At 36.1% G+C, this 27,652-nt stretch overlaps 1 protein-coding gene across 1 annotated transcript; it reads left to right on the top strand.

The window, feature by feature from the left end:
• The first annotated feature begins 893 nt into the window (after window positions 1-893).
• Window positions 894-24,598, top strand: LOC139138120 (phosphatidylinositol-glycan-specific phospholipase D-like). The gene is made up of 25 exons (XM_070706345.1): window positions 894-1,135; window positions 2,483-2,538; window positions 3,312-3,390; window positions 4,008-4,105; window positions 4,610-4,720; window positions 5,047-5,095; window positions 5,788-5,848; window positions 5,963-6,070; window positions 7,040-7,067; window positions 7,765-7,904; window positions 8,733-8,925; window positions 9,260-9,384; window positions 10,073-10,259; window positions 11,022-11,132; window positions 11,874-11,945; window positions 12,202-12,358; window positions 12,816-12,868; window positions 13,615-13,724; window positions 14,553-14,755; window positions 15,174-15,356; window positions 16,160-16,219; window positions 19,063-19,172; window positions 20,469-20,495; window positions 21,342-21,389; window positions 22,670-24,598. The coding sequence occupies exons 1-25, from the start codon at window positions 1,048-1,050 to the stop codon at window positions 22,751-22,753; spliced, it is 2,541 nt and encodes an 846-aa protein (XP_070562446.1). The 5' UTR covers window positions 894-1,047; the 3' UTR covers window positions 22,754-24,598.
• The last annotated feature ends 3,054 nt before the right edge of the window (window positions 24,599-27,652 follow it).

The raw sequence follows: 27,652 nt of genomic DNA, 5'->3' as shown, positions 1-27,652 counted from the left end.
AAGTATTGTATTGTATTGTTATTATAATTTATTTCAGGTCTACGTAGAGCCATATCAAAATCAAGTAAAATACTTGAAATACAAATTGTAAAGGGATATGATCATTCTAAAGTGAGTCCAAAAGGATGACCGGATATAACAATTTTCACATTTTTTTATTCAGATGGTTGTCCTAGACAAGTCCCCCGTTCATCATAGCTTTCAACAGTCACCCGTTTTGCAGCGCCTCACAAAAATCTGCCCTCCCCGCAAAACAATGGTACAGTCCAGGGCAGCTCCTTTGCATCCGCTCTCACGAGTCCCATTACTTGGCACTGACCACCTGATTTCGGGGTGCATCCAGCTGCCCGGTCAAGAGACATTGGCAAGCGAAGATGCTGCCTTACCAGATCCCAACCGATTTTAAGTATTTTTTTTCAAATAAAATGAAGTGAACAAAATTCTTTAAAATCTACAAATGCAAATTTATGTAAATTTAACCAAATTTGGCAGATGAAATTACGAATCAAATTATCACAATATTTAAACCTCAGTAAATATCGTATATTGCACGTTTCATACCTGAAACCTGGACTAAAAATAACAATTTCTGTCAGTGACTCCAATACGAATACGAATACGAATACGAAAACGAATACGAAAACGAATACGAAAATAACTTCAGCATCGTTTAACACTTCCCCAAAGTTGTTGCACCACCCCCTAACTCATCTGCTATCTGCTATGTGCAACTCTCGTGGTCGCGAAGCATGCAAAAAAAAAAACTACGTCTCTTGTAATATTTAATCGTATGGCAGGAATTCTTATGGGTTTGTGACTGAATTTGACATTTTCTACGGCCATTGAAGTTGTTCGACGACCCTGTCCTCTCATATTGGCTAACCTAGGTGGCCCTTTACGTCACATGGTTGGTCACACCTCGGTCACAAAAGGGTCAAGTAAGGCAAACGGCGGTAGCTATGTTGTCTGGCACCGTGCGGAGTGCGTGCACAGTTATAACAAGAGACAGGTAAATGACGGGGGCAAACAACAACTGGTCGCACGAAAATGAATCTTTACCTTATTACAGTTGTTGTTCTCTGCAGTTTAATAACAGGATGTCATTGTTGCGGCGGAATCACACATACTGAAATCGGTAGGTTTGATCTGCGTTCAGTGTCATGTCCAGCATTATTAACAATATGTAATTATTGGGCCAGATACTGCGTGATTTAACTGCGTGCGTAGTTTGCTACTTTGCATAATAAAATAACTAAATGAACATTGAACCATGGAGGTACCATAACGTATTACGTGTAGGATGTTTGCGTACACACAGGTGAAGAAAAACGTGCATTTCTGATAGTATCCCTGAACTTGGGAAGTTCGGGTCACAGCTGGCGTAACCGTGACCTGAATATTAACCTAAACACGTCAGTGGCTGTTTTGTCTGTCAAGGAATGATCATGGACGTAGGCGAAATTGTGATATTGTAGCCTTGACGCTGTTACGGCGCAATAGATGGATGTTGATTGTTGCCAATGTGGTCAAGACGGGCTCAGTCTCTGGAGAATTAATTTTGTTGAGGGACTATGTGGCTTATCTACATGGTACATGTATCATATGTGGCAAAGTCACGAACATCGTCACATATTGTGAACATCGAGCTACCCACAGTCGCTTGTGGTCAGCTACAACTACAAGCATAAAAGGATGGTACAAGCATGGCGTTAATAACATGGAGGCACCAAAAGATCTTTTGGTATCTGCATGATTAAAATTTCCTCGATGGGTACAAGGTACACGCTGGTGGCGTGGGGGGGGGGGGGGGGGGGGGGCGTGTACTTAAACCACGAAAGATTGTAGAGCTCAGCTGCCCACCGCCCACTGATTAACTATGGGTTCATATATATATATATATATATATATATATATATATATATATATATATATATATATTTATATATATGCAAAAAGGTATTTTCACCTGCAAAATCAAGACAAATGAACAATGAAAGATGGGTTTATAATACTCAGTGTTGACAGCTTTCTAGTAATCTGTGACAGCCTAAGTTTACAACTCAAATGAAATTTTAAACTTATTTTCCCACCCTTTTCAGCATCAACATTAATGATTTGAACTTCCAGGTCATAGTAAATGCAGATTGTTTGTTTGTGGTTTCTTCACAAATAAAATGACCAACATTGCATTTTATTTCAGGAATACTTTACTTTGTAAATATTTCATGCACATTATAAAATATTATTCAAAAACATACAGGCTAGTGCCATATGTGATATGAAGAAGAGGGACAAATGCACAATTACATTTTTATACATAATTCTCTTATGTACTGTTTATTTTCATTTTGTAAAATATAGCCATATTACATTTTATAAACCCACTTCCAAAACCAGCACACAATATGCATGGTATTAAAATAAGTTTTTTCATCAACAGTAGCTCATTCTCTCATTAAAATTCCTTAAATTTCATTTCCAGGACACAGAGCAGCTGAATTTTTTCAACACAAATCAGGGAATACAGACTATCGCCAGGTAATTTTGATCTGTAATCTCTCTGAGCTTGTTAAAACTGATGTTTTTTTTCTGTAGTAGCTTTGTTCTGTCTGTAAATTGCAGGTTCTTGTTCTCCTCCAAAATCAAGTTTAAAAGCCTGTGACACACAACATACTGGTAAACATGTGGAATGCCAAGTGTCACTTTGACAACATTAATCTGGCCAGTAGCTTGAAACTTTTGATAAAGTTTTCGTGATTTTTGTTTTGCATTTCATTTGCGATTTCTTGCTTAGCTTCTCAAAGCATGTTAAAATAAAAAATCAATTATTAAAAACCTGTCTATACAGAATCTATACATATAAATGTTCTACTAACTGTTTACATCTGAATTCTAGCCTGGACCAGAATTCACTTGTCAACCATAAAAATGTAGCATACACTTGTACAGGCTGAGTTGATATTTGACAAGCTCCACACGTATCTCAATAGGCTTTGTTAAAGAGAAGAAACGGTAGTTGATATTAAAAACACAGAAAGTGAAAAAATTGTCAAAAGATAAAGACAGCTTCTTTTGCAATTTATAGAGCACACATGAAGTGAAAAAAGATGCTGAAGGCCATTGTCCACTTACATTGTAGCCCTATATAAAGCAGATCTACTGAAAACAACCTGTACTTTATTTTATAATACATGTACATCATACCCATATTGTACAGTACTTCATGTACCGGTACTGCAATATATCACTGTACTTCAGATCTTAAAGACTATACTGCTAGAAGATGTATTATTCTCATCGTTATATTTCAGTTGATCAACAAACATCAAGATGCATTCAAAGCAGGCAATCCTTACCCAGATACATTCTATGATAACATCTGTGAACAAGGTAGGCTGCACTTAACAGTATGGTTATGAATAGAATACAATATTGAGGTTTGTACTTAGGCATGTTGAATTGTTTTGTGATATGATCAAATATGGTTGCAACGACTGGCAGCCATTTTCATGTACCCGGTATATTGTTAAATGTCCAGAACAGCTATATAGACAAACTTGTGTAATTGGATTTCAATAATTTACAATTACATTATGGCACATGCACCATGTTTATGTATATGTGAGTCTGTTTATTTAATAATGGAATTCAATATCACCTAATAAAATGATCGACCGTCTTTTGCTCATATGTCATTGTTATCAGAATAGATATGTTTAAAAAACAGCTGATTAACAGCAAAAGTGTTGTTGCAATGTAGTCTGTGTATCGGTGTTCATTTTGTGATACCATGCAATATCTGCCGATTTTCATAAATTGTTGTTTTCCACAGCCATATCATCATAGGAATTCTGCCTCAACTGATTTCATTGAGATTTTGTACAAAACAAATGTTAATTACCCCAAACATTGATAATAACAGTACACCTTCCTCAGCCCTTATTCTGTTGCTGGATACTTGTCAAGTTGGTGTGTTGAACATTGTATTATGGTCTTGTTTCTGTCAGGTAAATACCATGATGTCTCGGAGGACACACATTGGTCAGAGTTTATCAATGCAACCGTGAATCACATCAGAAACAAATATCCTAAACCATGGGATGAGGTTAGTCAAATCTCTCAATGCAAAGAGTACATCAATACAGTTACATTCAATCATCAAAGGATAGATAAAGTCACCAGCGAAGATTCATAAATTACAATATACGCATTACCTATTTTACATATTACACGTATTGTAGTGTTTTCACCATGTCTTGGTGCACATTTTACTGCTGTCTATCGGAAATCATTTGTTTTTTTCAAACTGACAACTGTCTTTCTGTCTTTTATGCGATACTAATTTTTCAGTGTAATGGCAGCTGTAGTCTGTCACTTTTACCTAATACAGTGAACTCTGTATCTTACTTTCTCCATCTTGTTGGCTTCTATGTCTGTCTACATGTCTGCCTATCTGTTCTCAGGACCCCTCCTATTCTTGGCATTCCTCAAAGATGCGTCTTCCACCTAGCTACCATTCATCTAATATACACACCAGTCTTCCATAACAGGTACGGCGATTTATCCCATGTCATGCCACTTATTTGCCTTCACACTTTTGATCTTCCAGGACACAGAAAAATTAGTGGTGTTTTTGTTAGGTTTTGTCTCCCATGATGTTGCTGATATATCCTGGCACAGCCTGGGTATACCTGAAGGATTTCTTGTTACTATGGGGAAGGTAAGCTTGAAATACTTCATTCTCACTAAGCAAGGATCTGTTTAATATCTTTATTTGAGAATAAATGTATTGATGAGTTCTTGTTATGAGTGAGTTTTGACGTTGGTGGAATAATTTTAAAGCTTGTCAAATATGTTGATATTATTCCAGCAAACTTCGGAGCATGTTGCACCTTCTCCCAAAAGTGCTTCCAGTATTTAAAGTTAATGTTTCAGTATAGCATACTACCCTCACAGAGGATGTTGTACTATCAAATGTATGCAGAAATTGGTGGTAGTGAGCTCGTAATTGAAAGTGATTTGTTGGTATCTGGATTATTTTCACAGGTCAATTTTTTTGGAGTTTTTGAAGATGCACACGATGTAGGAGACCCAGGTATGTATAGTCTAGCTTCTCCCTTATACCTGTACATAATGGTACTGAGTCTACATGTGTTGAACCCTTTACCTCCGTGGTTTGAACCAATCCAATTGTTTTCTATTGTTAAGTTGGACCTCTAGAGAGGGCAGTGGGGGTGAAAGGATTATAGGGCCAGTAGCTGCAACTGTTGATTTTTTTGTCACTATTGTTATTTTGTATGTCAAGTATAGTTTCTTGGTGTACTTCCCAAGGCATGTTGCGAGGTACACCGTGTTCAGCTTGTCAACTCAGCCTGGACATGTAGTACATGAAGATGGTATTGTTATTGTTGATAAGTGAATTCTGGTGCAGAATAGAATTCAAATGTAAACAATAACAGTGCATTTTACATGCTTAGATGCTGTGTTGACAAGCTAAATAGTTGGTGTTTCAACATGCTTAAGTACAACAAGAACTTGCAATTGACATTAAAAAGATATATAGTGAGAAAATTATTAAGTTACAGCTACTGGCCGTCTATAATACTGATTTGCAACTTTCAAGGTGGAAACTTCCAGGCTGTACACCGCTATGCACACAATTTCACTTTGGTTACATCTTTGTGGTGATGAGGTACTGGAATACTGAAACCATCATTGTTAATGTTATAGTAGAGACAAATTCATTTATTTTCACTGTCAGAACTGTTTTATCATCCATTCATTTAGGTGGTGATGTAGCTGCCATGTTTGAATTCCAAATGGATTACATACATTCACTCAGTGAGTGGTAAGTATTAATATTATCTCTTTGGTGTGAATCCTGTTCTTCCTTCTTCAGAACGATTGTATTGTGCATGATTTGTCTGCTCTTTCAAATTTAAAGATATTCTGTTTTCTTCAGGTACCTACCTGTTAAAGACCTCATAGAAATTTATGAGGAATTTTACGGGAAGAAGATTATAACCCCGGCCATATTGATTGAGTGTTCAGCATTCATGTTCCTGGCAAGGTGAGATATATGTACAGCATGCCTGTATCCATCTATTGCTGTCTTCGTGAGGCTCACATCTATACATCCTTTCCATAAAATACACGTATCTTTCACGATTATAGCGTGAACAGCCAACAGAAGTAATGTACACTGTACAAGTACCATATTCATTGACATATACAGAGCTGAATGTGAGATGAATATTTCTTCATTGGTAAATAGGAGTATTGCCTTATACATTAAGAGGGCCTGTAATCTTTGACGACTTTATATGATTTTCTTTCCCAATGTCAATAACTGTTTCTTGTTCTACTCCCAAAAGCATGTTGAGGTACACAGTATTCAGCTTGTCAACTCAGTCTGTACATGTGTAAACGTCATTGATATTGCGGACAAGTGAACTGTTGTCTGGACTACCTACCATTCAAATGTAAACAGTAACAGTGCATTCTGATGGTATAGATGCAAACAATGTAGTTTGTGTTTCAACATTTTTTTGGGAGTGGAGCAAGAACTTGCAAATGACACACCGGTACACAAAAAACATTTGTGGAAAAAATCATCAAAAGTTAAGCTGCTGGTCTTTTAATGCAATGAAATGTAATCCCAGTCAGTAATGTACAATAAAAGATATAAAGATGAGGTTTATTGAGCTTTTGAAATGAGTTAGAAGCAGAAAATTGAAAACTCACTCTGACTTTGGCTTACACTGACGAGTTGTGTTGTCATTGTTTGTGCCATCAGCTATGTACTGTATTTCCAGGAGGTCCAACCATTTTCAAACTGATCACTATAATTTATGAAAATAGGAGTTTTGTCTTCTCAATGTTATTTCTTTATCAGTATCCTCATGATTTCTCTGAAGGTTTTTCACTTCTTATAGCGTACTTCTCCCTCACCATGACATCACTTAAATAATTCCTCTGTTGTCTTCAATTTATCACGTCACTTTGCTAAACTAATCACTTTGTTTTCCTTGTCTTTCAGACTAGGAGAAAAGCTGGTCATGTCAAAGGTGAGTGTTTTTTTTTCTGAAATTAGAGGGCAAATACATCACCGTTAATGCTAGTGAAAAACTGACTTTCATAATAGAAAAACTAGTGAAAAATTTAATACACATCCACATACTTTCAACATGTATGATAACAGGGTTTTCCACAAGGGGATCTTGAAGGGTGGGCCACCCCTGCGTTTGTTGGGCTATTATGATATGATGAAGTAATGATGTCATCAAAATGCTGTGTAAAATGATATATCACAATAGTATATTATAAAACTATACCTGGAAATCATTTTGCACCTCAAAATAATCCGTGAAACTTTTTGAAATATAAGTTACTGGGAACGTATGAGCCCTTTTATATCAGTTTAATGTCATTCTTACATGGTTGAAACTAATTTGAGAGAATAGGATCTGTTAATCGTTCAAATTTATCAAAAGTGTTAGGTGCCATATAGCTGAAAGTTGCAATATTACAAATGTACCCATAAAAACAAGTGTATTGAAAAAAAGAAAAGTAGATGAGCTTGAATTTGCTGATTATACCAAAATTACCACGATATCCTATTCTCCCAAATTAGTTCCAATCGTGTTTTCTGATAAAAACGGCTCGAAAGGAGCCCCAACTCTTTGTGGTTGTGGCTATGCTGATTCAGACTATCAGTCAATAGGGTGTGAGATTTATACCATTCCTACACTGCTGGTTCTTTAGGTCTATCCAATGTATTCAGGCAAGTCACCATTTATGATGGAGCAGTACCAGAGTTTCTTTCTGGGAGGCGTGGATGACATGGCGGTCTGGTCACAGAATATCTGGCACGATACCATCTACATGGTGGAACATGGCATGCAGTGAGTGTTGTGGTACACGCTTGTTTGGCAAGGATACATGAACATTAAAAGAGAGAAGTGATCATGAGAACTCTAATCATTACAATGAAATAACCAAATGTCAGCGTTCTCAAAGTCTACATGTGTAATACTGCACATATGTGGAAAGGAAAGTACAGACTGAAGAATTGACCTTGATCTCTTTTAGGATTTTAACATTTAAAATTTTAATCAGAGACAGTGCAGTACAAAGCACCATGTACAGGGAAAACACTCCTTATAGATTTATTTAGACAACTCACACGTCAATAGATCAATCATCAATCAATCATCAATCAATCAACTTTATTCATCCCTTAAGGGCAATTCAGATTGGCGGACAACACACAAAATATCACAATAAACAACAAAACAAGACTAAAACTAAAAAATAGTGACAACACACAACGACCGTTAAGATACATCATTTAAAAACCGCACAGCGGTAGGAATAAAGGAATTCTTGAGCCGGTTGTCTTGCAAACTGGACACTTAAAACGTCTTCCCGAAGGAAGCAGTTGGAATTCTGAATTTAAAATATGCTCTGATGAATTTATAATGGAACGTGCTTTCCTCAGACACTGTTGCTTGTAAAATGACAAAATGCTCCTCTGTGGTGCACCAATAATCTTTGAACTTAAAGTGACAATATTTTCTATGGAAGAGGCAAGATACCTGTAAATTGAGGCGTGAAACTTTAGAATCCAACTTGCAATGCAAAAGTTCTGGTTGTTTCAGAAATTACGTTTAGATCTCTCTCTCTCTCTCTCTCTCTCTCTCTCTCTCTCTCTCTCTCTCTCTCTCTCTCAGAGACTGTGACGTCCCCCACAATCCACTGTACATCACTTGTAATAGAACATCCCATGACCTGACAGAACCACAGAGATATCCAGGAAGAAACCCTGCACCTCCAAAGCTGAAGCTAGGGGGTCTTACCTTGGATGATGTCATCGTTAAGAGCACACCTAGGGGTGTGTACCTTAGTGCATCCAAACATGTCCAGGTACGTACTTCTCACTCAAAAATATTACATATTTAGAGCTCGAATATTGTCAACTGCATGTAGATTAAGTTCTTATCCATAAACATACCCAGCCTTACCATACCAGTATATGCTAACATTGAACAGTAAAACTGAGCGAATGGACATTGTATGTTGTATGGATCCCTATCAATGGCAATCAGTGGTCTCAACCTATTGTTTCATTTATGAGGTTGGACTAACTTATTGGCAAATAGGGGTGAAATGGCAAAAGATTAAGAAGAATTGAGATGGGTAGGGTAAGGTCATTTAGTTCAGATATTTATAGTAGACATCCATTTATTAATTCAAACAGGAAAGAATGTATAATTTGACCTTTGAAGCCAAGAAGAGTATGAAGATGAAGAAATTAAAGGCAGATCACCTTATCAAACCAAATGCAACATATACTGTCAATTCAGAAACAGCACACCTTGGATGGTGAGTTTAAAATATCTTGTCACATTTGTGTGACTTAATGTCTCATTTCTCATCAGTGCAGATGAAATATGATTGAACAAGCCAACTTTGAACCATAGTGGTAAGCCCATCTAAAGAAATATGATGATTCTTTTCCTAACCTCATGATTATTCTGTCTTCATAATGCAGAATTAGGTTATATTAAGCATGCCTGATAATGAAATCCCTACACATTCAGTAAATTCAAGTAACGCTGATTGAGCCATTCAATCACAGTCCCTTCACAAATACATGAAGGATTTTATGGCCAGAAACCGTCATCTTGTTGGAAAGCCAGTTATTGTTTTATATCAGTGAGAGTTCAATCCTTTGAGGAACAGTCAAGATATTGGCAGGATATTGAAAGAAACTCATGACTCAAATTCATTTCTGAATTCCATCTGTGGCAGGCATGAAACCAATGTGTAGTCAATCAGGTACCAGTATACCGGTATACCGGTACATGTACATGTGCTTTGCATTTTGTCCTCATGAATTAATAGCAATACATACTGTGATATAGTACTCTCTTTTGGATATACCGGTATTTTTATAGAATTTTACTTTTGGTGAAATTCGCTGGTGAAAAAAATTATTCTGGACGACTAAGCTGTTTGAGACTATATGTGATGACTTAGATTAATGATGAATCAATTGTGTCTTGTCCAGGAGTGTGATAACTGGTGACATCAACAATGATAATTTCTTTGATCTGATCATCGGTGCACCTGGACACAGTTCCAGCAACAACTACCAACAAGGGAGGGTTTACATTGTCTATGGAAATGCCAAAGGTCTGCCATTGGTCAACAAAAATTTGAATCACGCGGCTGATAAGATTTTGGATGGACTGAAGGTAATCTCCATAGTGGCTATGACACGACATCGTTCACACAAGTTCATATGTGTTAAGTTAAGGAGGTTGGGATGTTTTGATGTTCTTCAAAGTAATTTTGCTGGCTGTAAGGTTATACAAAAAAAGTAAATGCATGCCATTCCAGATTTCAAAATTGCTGATGCAGCAGGATTGCAAATGTACACATTGCTTATCCTGCACTGATAGCAAATATCAGACTGAAATATAACAACACAGAGATGTACCCTACTTCCCTGAATATATTTGAACTTTGGTATGATCATGCTGTATCATATAACGTGGGTGGAACAGTGGACTAGGCAATGGGAGGGGATAAGGGTGATATTTTAATGTCAATAATCAATGGTAAGTTTTGGTAAATGGTAAGTTTTATCAATATGATTATCTGAGAGTAAAGAGATAGGATATTTCTAACATCTTATATACAGCTTCCATTTCACTGATACCAGGAACACCTATATGTTTCCAACAGGTTCAATCTCATGGTATATGAAGAAAGGGATTTGGAGGGAAAAGCCTGTTTCAGGTTTTGTCTGTTTTGAAATATTCTTTTCCCAGAGTAGGCAAGTCATCAGATTGGTAATTTAATAGTCACATGGATTGAGTATGAAGATGATTCTGTGATTGTGATGTGTGGTTACTTTATGTTGTATTCTTTCTTTTATTCTTACAAGTTCACTTCTTTGCACAGACCTGCCTTATCATACACCTACACATACATTTTCTCCATGGAATCAACAGGTCAATGGTAAATTTGGCAGTGCAATAGCAGTAGTGGACCTGAATGCTGATGGGTTCAATGACCTAGTGGTCAGTGCACCCTCTGTTGGCTCTGACACTCTCACTTACACGGTAAGTTAGTGCCAAAGAAGTGATTCAATTTGCTTTCAGGATAAATTGATTTAGTATGCAATCATTCACCAATCACACCGCTGTCATTCTGCAATCTTTTAAATCTCATAAACTTAAATTCAGGAGATTTGCTCAAAATTTGACTCCAAGATGTATCAAAGCATTGTAGTCACCGGTGAATCCATTGTACTAGCAGTGAAGATAGAACTGATTTCACACACATTTTCACTAAAAAACCTACGCAATAGAAAAAAAACAATAATCTGTCAGCGTCCCTCATTCTAGATATTAATTTTAAACATCATAAACATCTTTAATCACAGATATTACAGGTACTATCCTCTCAGAAATGAAAATGGTATAGGAACTGATTTCTAGAGAAGTATGAACCCGAGATCAATTTTGATGTATAGCAACATCATTGATTAGCTATGTAGATTTAGTGGGTCCAAACTACATGGACCTCATGTTAGTTATCATGATTGTCACTTGGTGTCTTCATTACAGACAAAAACGATAATTGTACTTTGCTGTCGTAACTGAAATCCTGTATTCTACAATCTTTTTGTAACATTAGTACTGGTAGAATATAACATCAGAATTGTTTTTAAGTGGATCTTTCTACGTGTATTAAGTTTTTGAAAAAGTGATATATGTGTGTAGATATTGAACTTGAATTGTGCAGCAATGTGACGAATTTGTTTGTAAAATATGATTTCGGGTTTATTTTTCTCAAAACAGGGAGAAGTATATGTGTATTATGGATCACTTGGAAAGATAAAAACAAAACCAGATTTGACGATAACATGCAAGGTAAGAAAGAAATTTAATTATTCAAATACAACATATTATCAAGTAGAACATTCTATTTGGACTTTCTCTACTAAAGCCAGAAGTACATAGATTCACATGATTTCTTGGACTAAAAAATGTTCATGTTACTGTGCCTGTTGGTGTAGGGCTGCAGATACAGGGAAGCATTAAGGTGCTGATGAAATGACACAGAAAAAATATATTTTTTATATGCATAAGTTTATATGTAGTCGCATGATTTTTCTCCCCTTTGCAGGATATCAAGTATTGCAATCTTGGTGTGTCACTGTCTGTCGGTGATCTCAATCAAGACGGGTTTGATGATCTAGTGATTGGATCACCATTTGCAAGGATTAAGAATGGTGGTCAGAGGGGCATGGTCAATGTACTACTGGCAAATAAGACATTGAAAGGTTCGTGAAGACATTTGACATCTTCCTTATTATGACTTGTGCTTTGTACTAGATTAACCCAGCCGCAAAGTAACACTCTAGCAGAATATTCCAATGCAAAACCAGACAACCATTATGACATCTGTGACCAGCCAAACTTAATCCTTTTTATGAAAGTTCCTATCTACTATTAACAGGACTTGTACAAGATATGCCTTCAGTATGCTTTGCAGCAAATGTGAATAATTGTAGCAATGTCATTTGCATCCATCCCCCCGTACAACACAAAAGATATTAAAATGTTGACATTTGAGACAAACAGTTAACATTTACGAAATTGTAAGGGCAGTTTTTGTGTTGATATAACTCTGATACTGTTGATACACACCTGGTAGCTCGGAAACTATATAAAGCTTTTCTGGTGATATTTTTGGTAAATTTCTTTTGATGGAAAATTGTGTTCTCATTTTCCACATAGGTATAAATACATTATCTGTGGAAGACACCAACCACACTATCGTGGGCCAGCAGGTAAAATGACAGACATGAACTGAATCAGTAAAATTTGTCAGCATTATTCCTATTTTATCATGTGGTTTTTATCCACACAGGCAAATCTTTCCTTTCTCTCTGTTTGACTGTGAGTCTTTCATTTTGTTGCTCCAATGGTATCCCTTCACATTACTTGACCAGTGATTTAGGGCACAAATAGTATATCCCCCCTCAAACACAAAGTATTAGTGTCTCTGTCTCACTTGCTAAAGATTTCAAACTGTGGATTCAGAAAGAACATTGTTAAATGAGTTTCAGAAGCACCAATTAAAACACTATTCAAAATTCATTGCTGTTCAGAATCTCGTGAATATCAATTGTAATGTATGGGAGTGTGTGAGCTGCAGCAAAATTAATTCACTCAAATTCCTGAACTCAAAGTCACCATGTATCATTTTCAAAAAGGACTAAGTGACTTTGAAACTTTCCCTGCCCTTGGAGTTTGCTAAATGTGACACTAAATTCAGCTGATCAAAGATATTCAACAATGATTGTATCATTTATAGCAAAGGCAGTTGGGTAGTTTTTGTGTCTTTGTCCTTTAAGTAAGGGGTACTTGAGATCTGCGTCTTAATTTTGCAAAGTTATGCATTCTTCTTCAAACTTAACAGTGACACAATAAAATGAATATCATTTACATTAGCAAGCTATAATGAAAAAAATGGACAGCAACCTATCACTTAATAATTGTTATCAACTATGTCTGTCATCTGTGTTTCGTTTAGGATTACAGCTGGTTTGGTTATGAGGTCAGTGTTGAAACTGTCACCATCGATGCCAAACACAAAGCTGTCTGGTTACTGGTTTCCTCTCCAACATACAGGATATGTGTTCTGTAAGTCAGCATGTCTATTCTAGTTTTACATCATAAATGGGCATAAAAATCTCATGTCCAAATCCAAACCACAGGCAGATCCTGCCCTAAAAGTAAAACATTTACAAAAATCTGTGCAGGACTGCTATAACATTCCCGTAGGAATAATGTAGGCCATCGTATAGGACATCATTGTCCTGTAGGACTGTGTAGGTTTCCCTATAGGCCTGTATTTTGTCTGTAGGGCAGCCAACACCTACACAAATACTCTTTAGGATTCCTATAAGATAAAAGAATTGATTCCTATAAGACTAGGGATGTAGTATTTTGTAATATTTTCCCATAGGATAGACAAGGTTGATGTAAAGGATTCACACAGGAATCCTGCTGGCTTCAAATTTGGGAACCTACATTTGGAATCATATAGGAATCCTATAGGGTTCATAGAGGAAATCCTACATAGGCCTATAGGGCTTGTCTGTAACTTTCCTATAGGGATTATATAGAGGGCTTACTCGACCTAATTGCAGGTTTCTCACAGAAACTCTTTTCAGGTACTGTACAAGAATTTTGGTTCTTTTGGTTACATGCTAGTATTGTTCAAACCATGATATTGAGGATAACACTATATAAAGGAGAGTAACAGAAATGTTGTTAATGGTGAAGTCTACTTGCCAGGCATCCTACCCTGGAATTACAAGTACATCTAATTTGCAAGTCAAGGAATGAAATCATCTGTTGTTGATATAGCATTATGCCTTTAAATGTTGAGTGCATCAGTGTAAATACCGCATCAAATCATCAAACCAAAATCAAATAATCAATTGTTATCTTGAATTTCATCTTCAGGAAGAACTGCAGCTACACTAAGAATGATACGCAGAGTGTTGGGAAGCTGGATGTCTTTGATTTCAGCCAAGGAAAAATGCCCAGCAAACCACTGCACAGCCTAACTGGAGTCAAATCATTTGGTAAACTCGGCTCAACTGCAGCAACTGGAAGACCCTACCCTGGAGACCAAGACATGCTGGCTGTAACAGCTGATACTCTTGGTAAATAATGGAACACAGTCAAAAAACTTACACATGTAAAACTCTTGTTTTCTGAAATTTCCAATCATACAGTGCTCAAGGAAACTTGCTCATTCTGTTTGAAAAAGTTGGAGAAGAAAGAAATTCAGGTCACGATACAAATTTCTGCAACAATGTGCAAGAAGTTGACCAGTTTTGAATGTCTGAATAGGCCATGTATCCCTTGTTTTGGTCATGTTGGTCGACAGGAAAACCACAAGAAATAAGGACTTCAATTTAAAGCTACATGTAGCTCTTTCAGGCCCATAAATGTTTTTTTAAATCTATATCTGTACTATATGTCAATTTAACTCCTTCAAAACCATGAATTGTCACAACGGGTCTGTTTCTATAGACAAAGAAATAGACAAAAGAACATTCTACTTTTCCTTTCAATCAGATGTACCTGGTAAATTAGTTGAAGACATTTCAGTCACCTTCAACCAGGCTGGAAGGCTGTACCTCTACAATGTGTCATCACTTGCCAAGACACCGACGCCAGTCGCATCGTTTAGTGGAGACAGAAGTTATGCCAGATTTGGAGGGAAGATATTCCTACAAGACGTAACTGGTGATGACATAGGTGAGAGGTTGTATTAAAGTTTGCTTGAAAATTGTTCTGTCAAGTGGTTCTTTTTTTGTGTTGAAGTCGACTGTACTGATTCCTTTGATACTGCCTGAACACAGCACTGTGTGACAAAGTCAGGGTGTTCCAAAATATTTCAAAAAGGTGGCGAATTATATCTCATAAGCAGCAAGAAAATGGGAGGAAATCTAAGGTTGTATCTTCCATTTCATGGAGTAGAAAATGTTTGATGGAAATTATATCCAAAACTATGAAAATCTGGTCAATTTTTCTAGTCTCTGGCTAGATATGAATACAGGCATCTTTGTACAAGTATTATATTCGGCTTATCAAAAGTTAGAACGAAACATTTATTTGTTGAATTTGTGTGAGACTGAATAACTTAATTTCTACTTGTCATTCCATTGTATTTTGACGATACTGTTTTGCATTTAATATTGCAGAATCTTGAACTTGATTATTCCTTCTGGACTACCTTCATAATCCTCACCAAATTATTTCTTGTCATTCATGTTTGATGTGAAAACTGTAATAAATATCTCAAATGTATTTTTTAAATGAAAATACAGTGGTTTGGGTTGAACTGTTGGCAATATAGGAAGTAGACATATTCCCTACATTTAGGAGTTGAATTGCCTAGATAATAATTACACCTACTTCTCATATTGCCAACAGTTGAATGCAAACCACTGTATGTCCAGCTCACGTTTATCAGGATCTGGCCAAGTAAAACCATCTAATTAAATTGAATTTTTTGTTTCATGAATGTTGACACATTCTGTGAATTTTTATTATTGCAGATGACATAATTGTGGGTGCTCCATTTCGCATTGATGATCTGACGGAGGAATTGTATGGCGGTAGGTCGTTGGTTGATAATTTTCTGACCCAGCCATTGGTCACCTCTACACAACCATTTGAAGAAATTTCACCACCATATTATTTCATCATTATTGTAAATTTAGAGTTGTCCACCACGGTAACATACTTTGTGTTGGTCCCCACGGACACCGTCCGGGGGGACTTATAGGTTTGGTCATGTCCGTGCGTGCGTGCGTCCGTGCGTGCGTCCGTGCGTCCGTCCGTCCGTCCGTCCGTCCGTCCGTCCGTTCACGCAGATATCTCAGAGATGCCTGGAGCAATTTCATTCAAACTTGGTACAAGGATTACTTCATATGTCATACAGATGCACGTTGATTTGTTTTGTGATGCGATCCAATATGGCTGCCAGGCGGCCATTTTATTACGATTTTTTCATGTACAGAGCCATAACTCAGGCATGTTTCAACTGATTTTATTCAAAGTTGGTACAAGGACATTGACCAATGTCATAGATATGCACGTCAATTTTTTTTGTGATACGATCCAATATGGCCGCCAGGCGGCCATTTTATCACGATTTTTTCATGTACAGAGCCATAACTCAGGCATAACTCAACCGATTTTATTCAAACTTGGTACAAGGATATTGACCTATGTCATGTACATGCACATTGATTTGTTATGTGATACGATCCAATATGGCCGCCGTGTGGCCATTTTATCACATTTTTTCATGTCCAGAACCATAACTCAGACATGTATCAAGTGAATTTATTCAAAGTTGGTACAAGGAGATTCACCAATGTCATACATATGCACATTAATTTGTTTTGTGATATGATCCAATATGGCTGCTGTGCGGCCATTTTGTTATGATTTTTTCATGTACAAGCCATAACTCAGGCATATCTCAACCAATTTTAATCAAATTTGCTTATAATAATTTTCTGACCCAGCCATTGGTCACCTCTTACACAACCATTTGAAGAAATTTCACCACCATATTATTTCATCATTATTGTAAATTTAGAGTTGTCCACCACGGTAGCATACTTTGTTGGTCCCCACGGACACCGTCCGGGGGGACTTATAGGTTTGGTCATGTCCGTCCGTGCGTCCGTGCGTGCGTGCGTGCGTCCGTCCGTCCGTTCACGCAGATATCTCAGAGATGCCTGGAGCGATTTCATTCAAACTTGGTACAAGGATTACTTCATATATCATACAGATGCACGTTGATTTGTTTTGTGATGCGATCCAATATGGCTGCCAGGCGGCCATTTTATTACGATTTTTTCATGTACAGAGCCATAACTCAGGCATGTTTCAACTGATTTTATTCAAAGTTGGTACAAGGACATTGACCAATGTCATAGATATGCACGTCAATTTTTTTTTGTGATACGATCCAATATGGCCGCCAGGCGGCCATTTTATCACGATTTTTTCATGTACAGAGCCATAACTCAGACATGTCTCAACCGATTTTATTCAAAGTTGGTACAAGGACATTGACCAATGCCATAGATATGCACATCAATTTGTTTTGTGATAAGATCCAATATGGATAAGGATATGGATCCATAATATTTTTTCATGTACAGAGCCATAACTCAGGCATAACTCAACCGATTTTATTCAAACTTGGTACAAGGATATTGACCTATGTCATGACATGCACATTGATTTGTTTGTGATACGATCCAATATGGCCGCCGTGTGGCCATTTTATCACATTTTTTCATGTCCAGAACCATAACTCAGACATGTATCAAGTGAATTTATTCAAAGTTGGTACAAGGAGATTCACCAATGTCATACATATGCACATTAATTTGTTTTGTGATACGATCCAATATGGCTGCTGTGCGGCATTTTGTTATGATTTTTTCATGTACAAGCCATAACTCAGGCATATCTCAACCAATTTTAATCAAATTTGCTACAAGGACATTGACCTATGTCATACATATGCACATATATTTGTTTTGTGATACGATCCAATATGGCCACCGTGTGGCCATTTTATTACGATTTTTCCATGTCCTGAACTACAACTCACACATGTATCAAGCAAATTTATTCAAAAGTATTTTTATCACAGACCTAATGAAGAGGACTCTATCCTCTCTGAGGACCTGTAATCAAAGTACCCATGAACAAGTGGGGACTGTGTCATCAACGATGACTTGTTTTTTTTATTTTCTGTCTGTTTTATTTGTTGATAATGGAAATTTGAAATGATCCTCAGTGAAATACCATGTAACTACCGTATAGACCCTCATTCGCTGTGCTCATAGTCTTTGCTTTAAGCTAATCTACCCCAAGAGTGTTGTGGAGTGGCACTGTGTCGCAATGATGCTGTTTCTCTGCGCTTGACTTCACTGAACTTGACATGTTCACCACAGGAGGGCGCATTCAGCTTAAATAGGCAGTTGGCGTGCAAATATGCCAAGCTCATACACAGTCAACAGAAAACTGTGCATACAGTAGTTTTACATGTACACTGTACTTCTATTAACATAACCATGAAAGTGCTAGCTTGTCAAAGACAAAAGGGCATTATAGCTAGTTACATCGTACTGTTTATGATGGGCTTTGAGAGAGAGCTAGTTGAGTATTGCTGTTCATTAAGTTATATTATTGCTTCTTAACACAATAAAGTATGTATTACTAGCTCAACACAAACAAATCTATCATGTTTTGTATCATTGACAGAGGCATTTTAGATACCAGCAATATTCTAAATATTGCCTAAATTGATTCTACATGAATGATACAGGTAAAATCTATTTTCCTAAAACACTCCCAGAAAAATTGCACCCTTGAAACATTCTGAGTATATCCAAAGACTGATTTTATAACTTTCATTGTCTTTCACCAGGTGAAGAAGGCCGTGTTTATATGTTTAAAGGTGGTTCGTCATTACCTCGTGGTGATGTCACAAACAAGTGTGGTTCATATGAGACTGTAATGCCATGCCCAGCATTAAAGGTGATGCATTGTTATCCACTGACAAGGTCCTAGCTCGAAAAGAGCGTCATCTCAGCAAAAAAGTGGCCACAGAGGGCGCACTGACAATAACACCACAAAATAAGTTTTGGCTAATTGAATAAAGCAGTTTAAATTTCATCTTTTCTCATTTGAGGTTCATCACATCATTCATACGAAATTGAACATTTTAATGAAAAATGAAGAACTTGACAATATCAAATACTAACTCAAACAACCTGACATATCAATTCACCGAACAAGATTAGTTTCATTCCTGTCAGATGAAGACGCTTTATGTTTTGGTCACTCTCTAAACTTTTTCACATGTTAAAGCTTTCAGCTTGTTTGTTGACAATTGCAAAGCTTTAAAGGGACAAAGTCGCCCATTTTTCATGAATTTTGTTTGATACGAGATACTACTTATATTGTTTGACATGTTGAAAGTTACTGAATAAATGGGGGACCAGCATATATTTGACCCCGATTTTAGATAAATTAAATGAAACCAGCGCGAAAATGAATTAATGGTCATGACCATTAATTCATTTTCGCCATTAATTCATTTTCGCGATGGTTTCATGTATCGTGTCTAAAACTGGGTTCGAACATATGCATAGTCACTTATTCATTCAGTGTCTTTCAACATGTCAAACAATATAAGTAGTATCTCGTATCAAACAAAATTCATGAAAAATGGGTGACTTTGTCCCTTTAAGAGTAGAATTAACAAACAACATGCCTATAATATTTTCTGCCACTGATTTTAATATTCAAAGATATCCAAGTATGAAATGAAGGTCACCTGTGTTTCTGGAGTGGATCGTTCTGCTGTACATCAAGCACACAGTACCATGTATCCATTTGTAAACTGTATTATCAAAGCAGTCATCAGTATACCTTTGAACTTTCTAAGATTGCTTTACTCATTTTGTAAATAAGTATTTTCGTAGTTTTCCTGCTATCAACCCTATACCAGTATGTATAATGTATGTCAAATTTTCTTGGTCAAAATAGAACACTGTTTGAGTCAGTTTTGCAGATATACATTTGCACATGTTCTAGAACATATTGTAGTTATATAATTTTAAATTATAAGTTTAAAAAACACCATGGACCAGTACCGTGATAACAGCTAAAACACCTGAAATTAATTAAATTATAATGTTTGAAAACAGAGACTTGCAGAGTCAAGATGCCAATAAGCAGTTTGACATAATTTTATGCAATGTATAAAATTATAGTGCAGGATACTCTATCTTGTCTGACTCGATTTCATCTTCTTCCATTATGATACAGGCTGCTGCAGAATATGGTACAAATGAGGTGAGTACAGGGATAAGAGTAGAGCTAGACACATTTTGTCTTTAAATTCTCACCCATCTCATAATTTGCATGCATTCCCTATTTATTCAAATGACAAAGGACTTTCTGTCCAACAACACGTCATACACTTCCTCCGGCCCACTGACTTGCAGCATTGCATGTACATTGCTGTTCTCATTAGCTGATAGTCATCTCACTGCAATTCTCACACTTTGCAGACCCAATCAGGTTGTTTCTAACAAGATTTGGGTGTGAGTGTGATGTGGGATAGCATTTCTGTTGGTTAATTTTGACTATGCATCAGCCAAATGAAAGCCAATCTTGTGCGATCTCAGGTTTTTAACCTTTGTTTACTTTACCAAACAGTCTGTACCGGTAGTTGAAACTAATTCGTGTTAGCAGTTTAATTGCTTATCAGTAGCTTTATAGTTTAATATGAAAATGGACAGTGTGATTGTAAACCTCTTTCCAATTGGTCGGCTGTTCAGGCCAGTGCATGAGATTTGAGCAAAATCTTCTATGGTACTCAGTCAGATGTAGTGAGGTGACTATCGGCTGACGAGAACAGAAAGTAACAAGCGAAGGTTACCATATGTACATCCAGTTTTAATAAGATTAATAAAAAGAATAACATGTTCACCCCAAATTCCCTGTAGACAGGTCCGCACTCACCATTGACAATAATGGATTTGGGCTAAACCATACTGGTGAAAAGGTTTAACCAGTAGAAATCTACAGTGTCATAAAAAATGCTAAATTTAAAGTCTACCGTGTAGAGTTTGTACATATAAATTATTATCACATGTACATGTATATTTATTTTGTTATAACAATTTTCTCTTTCAGGCTGGCAGCAGATTTGGCAGTGACATTGCAGTCCTCAGGTACTCTAAAGTAAGTGTGTTTTTTTCTTTCCTTCCTTAGGTTATATCGTAGACCCTCAAGAAGTTTTCTCAAGGGTCTATGGTAATACGTGTGTATACCTAGAAACAAATGGTTTGAAATTTTCAAACAGTGTTAAAACTTAAAACAGTGGTTAGATTCCAGGAAAGAGCATACAACATTATTTTGTTTATGTGGTAATAATATGCACTACGATTTGAAGACTTCTGAGCAAACACCGTTTTATATCTTATCAAAAGCTGAATAAACAAACTTGAATTTTCAATGAACAAAATCATTGTAACTATGATCAAACTCAGATCATAAGACGTAACAGGCTCTTAAAATCTGAGTTTGATTATACTTACAATGATTTTGTTGTATGCACCTTCCCTAATCTAACTTTTTCACCCCATTTCTCTGTGTAACAGTCCAACTTTTCCATAGAAAACAATTGAAGTGGGTCAAACCATTGTTATAAAAGGGTTGAACCCTTTGCCATTACAGTCAAATCAATAAGTCCTGGTGGAGGTTTTTAGCTCTTATTTGGTTTTATATATGAATACCAAAAAGAGCTTATATGATGAGTCGGTGGCGTCTGTATGTCTGTATATTGTGGTATGTATGTGCGAATGTATGTCCGTCACACACAAAGGCTCCCATACCGACAAAGCTACCGTCTCAGTATTTGGTGCACAGGTACATGTAGGGTTGAGATGTGAATTTGTTCAAATGAACACGTCAGTGTCAAAAATGTGCAAATGAGGTAAAAAAGGGAAATCCTGCAAATGTGCAGGAGTGGTGGCAGTGAACTGAATCAGCCCACACATCTGAATAAGAGGATTTTGACCTTTAACCTATTTGTATGCAGGGTACCTATTATGTTTGGGAGTGGTAGCAGTAACTGAAACAGCTAATGGTCATTTCCTGTCATTGTTTATGAACTGTGACATATTAACAGATCTGCTGAAACCATGGACGTCTATTTTGTGTACATCCATGGTTGAAAGATTCTCTGCTATGCATGTTGCTAAAGTTGACCTTCAGTACCTAAAGTTTCAGACCTTATTTACTTTGTCATTCTTAATTTTCTGGTTTAAATATTTCTTGTGTTTTTCTGGTTGTACTGTGCAGAAATTGTCATAACATCAACCTATAATTTTCCTGCACTGAACAGATAGAACTAACACTTATTGTTGATCTTTGGTATGTACCAATGCTGATCAAATTTGAGCAACATTATATAATTGCGGTATTTTCATTCATCAGAATGTGTCTTTGTTGTTTGGCAGGGAAACAATTTAATAGTGTCTGCAGTCCACAGCAATCAGGGAGCAAGGCTGTCCGGTGCTGTTCATATCTTCAATGTCAAGTGATGAAGAACCAATCAGAACTGTGGATGCAAGTCACATGATCAAGAAATACTAATTGAAGAACCAATCATGGTACTGATTTGAGTCATATGATAAAGACGTATATTAAACTTGATTCACTACACAAGGTTGCCATTTCCAACAAAAATATAAGATGTTTACTTCTATGTAAATGGTCCAACTATGCAATTCAGGGAAAATCTTATAAACCTATTTTGATTTTGAATAAGAAAGACTGAACATTGGATTAAAACAACCTCAAGTAATTTCAATGATCCAAGCGATAGAGTTGTTCCATACTTACCACTACAACTCAGGTGTAAGCATTAGCAATGGAACAGTAAGACCTAATAGACAGATTACAGGTAGTCTGATCCCAAAAATTGATAAATGTACATAGAAGATAGATGGATTTTTTTGTTTTTTGTTTTTTTTTGCTGAGCAGATACGTTCATCATGAGTTAAAGCTTGTTCCATGACAACTTGATTATGCATAACAAAATAATAGCTCACCAAAAACTCAAGTGTTTTTGTAAATTTTCTAACAGAAATGAAATTGCAGCTGACAGATATTTGCAAGCAGTTTTACTTTCAGAAATGAGTATTTCAAATATTGTCTCAGTGGCACTTGCTTCACAAATTTCTGAACCTTTTTATCATTCTGTGCTATTGAATACAATGCTCATAACGCAATGCAACAAATACTTATATTTTAAATTACAATAAAATTGACCACTTTTTCTTCTATTTTTAGATGTTGATAGATTTTTAACAGGAGACTTGTAAATGGGTGATGTATAAAATCGTGTGAAAATTTGTAAATTTGGCAGTGTTTGCTGTATACCGGTAGTATAGTTTCTACATCAGATTTGCATAATGATTTTTCCAACAGTACAATGAAATTGCAGCTGTGAAATTTTTACTTACATTCTTTGAATAATTTTTATTCATGATAATCTGTATTAAATACAAAGATTAACTGATTTGTAATTTTAATGTAATGATTAGCCAAGTGTTTAATTTTGTTTTGTATTTCTTCCTAGTACGAATGAATGTATTTTATATGTGATGATACTTACATTAGTCATTTAAGGTAGAATGCGCCTCGGGACAGATATTTGGACTCTCAAACTTTTACAATTCTTTCCTGATCTTCCACTTGAAGGGGGTTCATTTTAAAGCTCGTGGAGTAAGAAAACCTTTCACCGGCTTAGTTTTTCGAAATTAGGAAATTTTATTTTTCTCCATAGAGTTAACACAGGGATGGCGGCCATTTTGAATTTTAAATATTGGTAAATCTTGGGTTATTTCTTTCTCTAGTACCAAACTTTGCTTGTTGACCTCCGATTTTGATTCATGATTTTGAAAGAGAATGGTTTAAAGATTCCTTAAGGAAAGTTTATGCAAAAGTTTAAGTATTCCACTTTTGAGGCCAAACTACCTTAAATATGGAATTGGTTCTGTCAATGAACATTTGCTGTGCGTACTTTAGAAATGAAAAAAATGTGCCTTTTAGTATGGAATGCACCTCAGGAACAGATAATCAAGCTTGTATTTTTCCATTACTATGCTGGTATTCTGACTGTATAGACTCATTTTAAAACTTGCAGAATAAATGAACTTTTCACAATCATGTTTTTGTCAAGTTAAAAAAAATTTTCAAACTTAATTAAGACCAGGATAGCTGCAATTTTAAATTTTTAATGTAGGTAAAGTCTGTCATTTATTTCCAAGTACCAACATTTTCACAGTGATAGCTGATTGTTATTCTTGATTTTGAAAGAAAATGATTTGCCTATTGTCAATGTAATTTTGAATTTTTTAAATACAATTCATCTGGACAAAGAACTCTATGCTGTTTTAGGTAAACAGATGACATCAGTACTTGGTGGTCTTGCAACCAGTAAACGTATCAAGGTATGTTTTGGTAGTCTTCCAGCCAAGTTTGGTAGGCCTGGATACAGTTTTATCATATATTCCCATGGGCAATAACTGGGCTTCAAGGACCTCCAGAAAAGGTGATTTTCATTGATCCACGGTTATCTTGGAACTCAGACCACCAGCACTCACTCAGCCCGAGTGTGATTGTAGATACTTTTCTGACTTAAAACACCATGTAAACTTGATGTTTTGTTATGGTACAGTACTATTGCAAGATGAAGTAAACATTTGCACTGATATTGATATTATACTTCCTGATATCAGACAAAGTCATCTTCGCTCTAAAATTATCCTGGTAATCGACATTACAAATAGGGGAAGAGAAGTGAGGTGATGTATTTCACTGTAATGGAAGATCCTGTTCCAATAGTTTCTTAAGTCCTGGCCAGACCTTCGTCACTACCATACCCAGTTGTTTTTGATGCATGGGATTGACCGATGTACATTGGGTATTGGGATGTAAGGTTAAACACCGTGTCACCGATTATCATTTTTCATAGTCATCCCGAATTAATGACTAACTAATGTTTCAATGATGTAAATGTGGCTGTGTATGAAAATTACATCACAAATGTATGTTTGTAGGTCCTAAGGATACATTTGAAACTACATTGGTAGTTATTGTGTTTTAGTCAATATGACAAATTAAAATATGTACAAAATTACCGAAAGAAGGATGAAAGATTATATTTTATCTAATAATAAATAAAACAGCTGAAATTATATATTTAGTCTACTTTCACCAAAAGAGTTACGTGCCATAGCACTTTCGTTTACAGGTTGATATTTTCGTTCAGACTACATGGCAATCAAATGACAAGCTTATACAATTTTCATGCCTTGGGCCAGGACTTAGACTTACATGGATCTTTTTGTTGAAAATTCCGCGATATTATGGCTATGGAATTAAAAAAAATTCATCGATGTGTTTGGAAGTGCGCGCTGTAAGCATTTACTTTGAATTGTGTTCGCTGAAAAATTGAAGCACTTTTCTTCTGGAGAAAAGATTAAAAACTTAGTCCGCCTTGGGGACAGATATTTGAACTCTCAAATTTCTATAGTTCTTTTCTGATCTACCACTTGTAGGGGCTCATTTTAAAGCTCTTGGAGGAAAAAACCTTTCACCGTCTTAGTTTTTCTAAATTCTGGAATTTAACTTTCCACATAGAATTAACATAGCGATGGCGGCCATTTGAATTTCAAATATCGCAATGGAGGGACCGTGGAGAAATGTTGGGCAATATGTTTCGCTGGTTCCAAACTTTGCACGGTGCCCCCGATTTTTATTGTTGATTTTGTAAGAGAATGGTTGAAAGTTTCACTAAGGAAACTTTTTTAGCAAAAGTCTAAGTCCTTTACTTTCGAGGCGCATACGTGGAGAGACCATATTGGAGCAGGCAACACAATATAAACAGTCCTAGTCCGTGGGCTAGAGGGGGTCTACGTGCACCCCTCCCACAGGATAACAAACCTGTATTTTTCAGAAGCCTTGGGATCCTAGAATACGAAATGGAATTTGAACAGAAAAAATATAGGGACGCAATAGCTGTTATGGTCATGTTTAGAAGGGTACCACAAAATCACGATTTTCCAAGCCAAATGCATTTTCGACAAATCTGTCTTCTTCTAAGTCATGTGCTGAGCTTATTTTTTAACATAACCTCACTTGTTTGGTATCATTAGAAAGGAATTTTATTTCTCTTTAAGATGACATATTGCAGTATTCAATATCTTCTACAGATTTTGTCAAATATGACCAAAACTTACTAGGCCGTGGGCTAGAGTTGTCTACATGCACCCCCACAGGATAACAAACCTGTATTTTCAGAACCCTTGTGATCCTAGACTACGAAATGGAATTTTAACAGAAAAATATAGGGACGCAATAGCTGTTATGGTCATGTTTTGAAGGGTACCGCAAAATCACGATTTTCCAAGCCACATGCATTTTCGTTAAATCTGTCTTCTTGTAAGTCATGTGCTGGGCTCATTTTTCAACATAACCTCACTTGTTTGGTATCATTAGAAAGGGAGTTTATTCCTCTCTAAGATTACATATTGTACTATGCAATATCTTTTACAGTTTTTGTCAAATATAATCAAAACTTGCCCCATACCCCAAAATTTAACATTGCAAATTACAGTAAAACTCAAATTCTACCAATTTTTAGCTAGGCATAATAAAAAATGCAATGCTTTGTCTGAAATCTGTTTTATTTGATACAGGGACATTTCAGAAATGTGAAATGAACTTTTAACAGAAAAAATATTGGGACTCTACAGCTGTAACAGTCATATCTTGAAGGGTACCGCAAAATAACAGTGTTGCAGATTTGCATGCATTTTTGTTAAATTTGTCTTCTTATAAGTTATTACTGAGCTTGTTTTTCAATATAACCTGGCTTGTTAGGTATCATTAGAAAGATAATTACGAATCTTTAGAATGACATATTGTAACATGCAATATCTTGTATAGTTTTCATGAAATATGACCAAAAGTTACCCCATACCCCAAAGTTTACATTGAAAATTGCAGTCAAAGCTAAAACCAAATTCTACAATTTTTTTAGCTTGACACAAAAACTCTGGCCGTTTTTGCTATTAAATCTATTTTATTTGGTACAGGGACATGTCAGAAATATGAAATAGACTTTTAACAGAAAAAATATTGGGAATCTACAGCTGTAACAGTCATATTTTGAAGGGTACCGCAAAATCATAGTGTAGCAGATTTGCATGCATTTTTGTTAAATTTGTCTTCTTATAAGTTACCTGCTGAGCTTGTTTTTGAATATAACCTGGCTTGTTAGGTATCATTAGAAAGATAATTACTAATCTTTAGAATGACATATTGTACATGCAATATTTGATGCAATATATTGTGTAGTTTTCATGATATATAACCAAATATCACCCCATACCCCAAAGTTTACATTGAAAATTTCAGTCATAGCTAAAACC

This window comes from Ptychodera flava, chromosome 1, assembly GCF_041260155.1.
Source record: "Ptychodera flava strain L36383 chromosome 1, AS_Pfla_20210202, whole genome shotgun sequence".
In the NCBI taxonomy this organism is placed as follows: domain Eukaryota; kingdom Metazoa; phylum Hemichordata; class Enteropneusta; family Ptychoderidae; genus Ptychodera; species Ptychodera flava.
The sequence above is the reverse complement of the archived record's forward strand: the minus strand, read 5'-3'. Positions and strand labels throughout refer to the sequence as shown.

Coding starts and splice junctions, on each gene's coding strand:
- LOC139138120 (XM_070706345.1), top strand. CDS start 1,048: ATGAATCTTTACCTTATTACAGTTGTTGTTCTCTGCAGTTTAATAACA. Junction 2,539..3,311: donor GGAATACAGACTATCGCCAG/GTAATTTTGATC, acceptor GTTATATTTCAG/TTGATCAACAAACATCAAGA. Junction 20,496..21,341: donor CAGAATATGGTACAAATGAG/GTGAGTACAGGG, acceptor TTTCTCTTTCAG/GCTGGCAGCAGATTTGGCAG.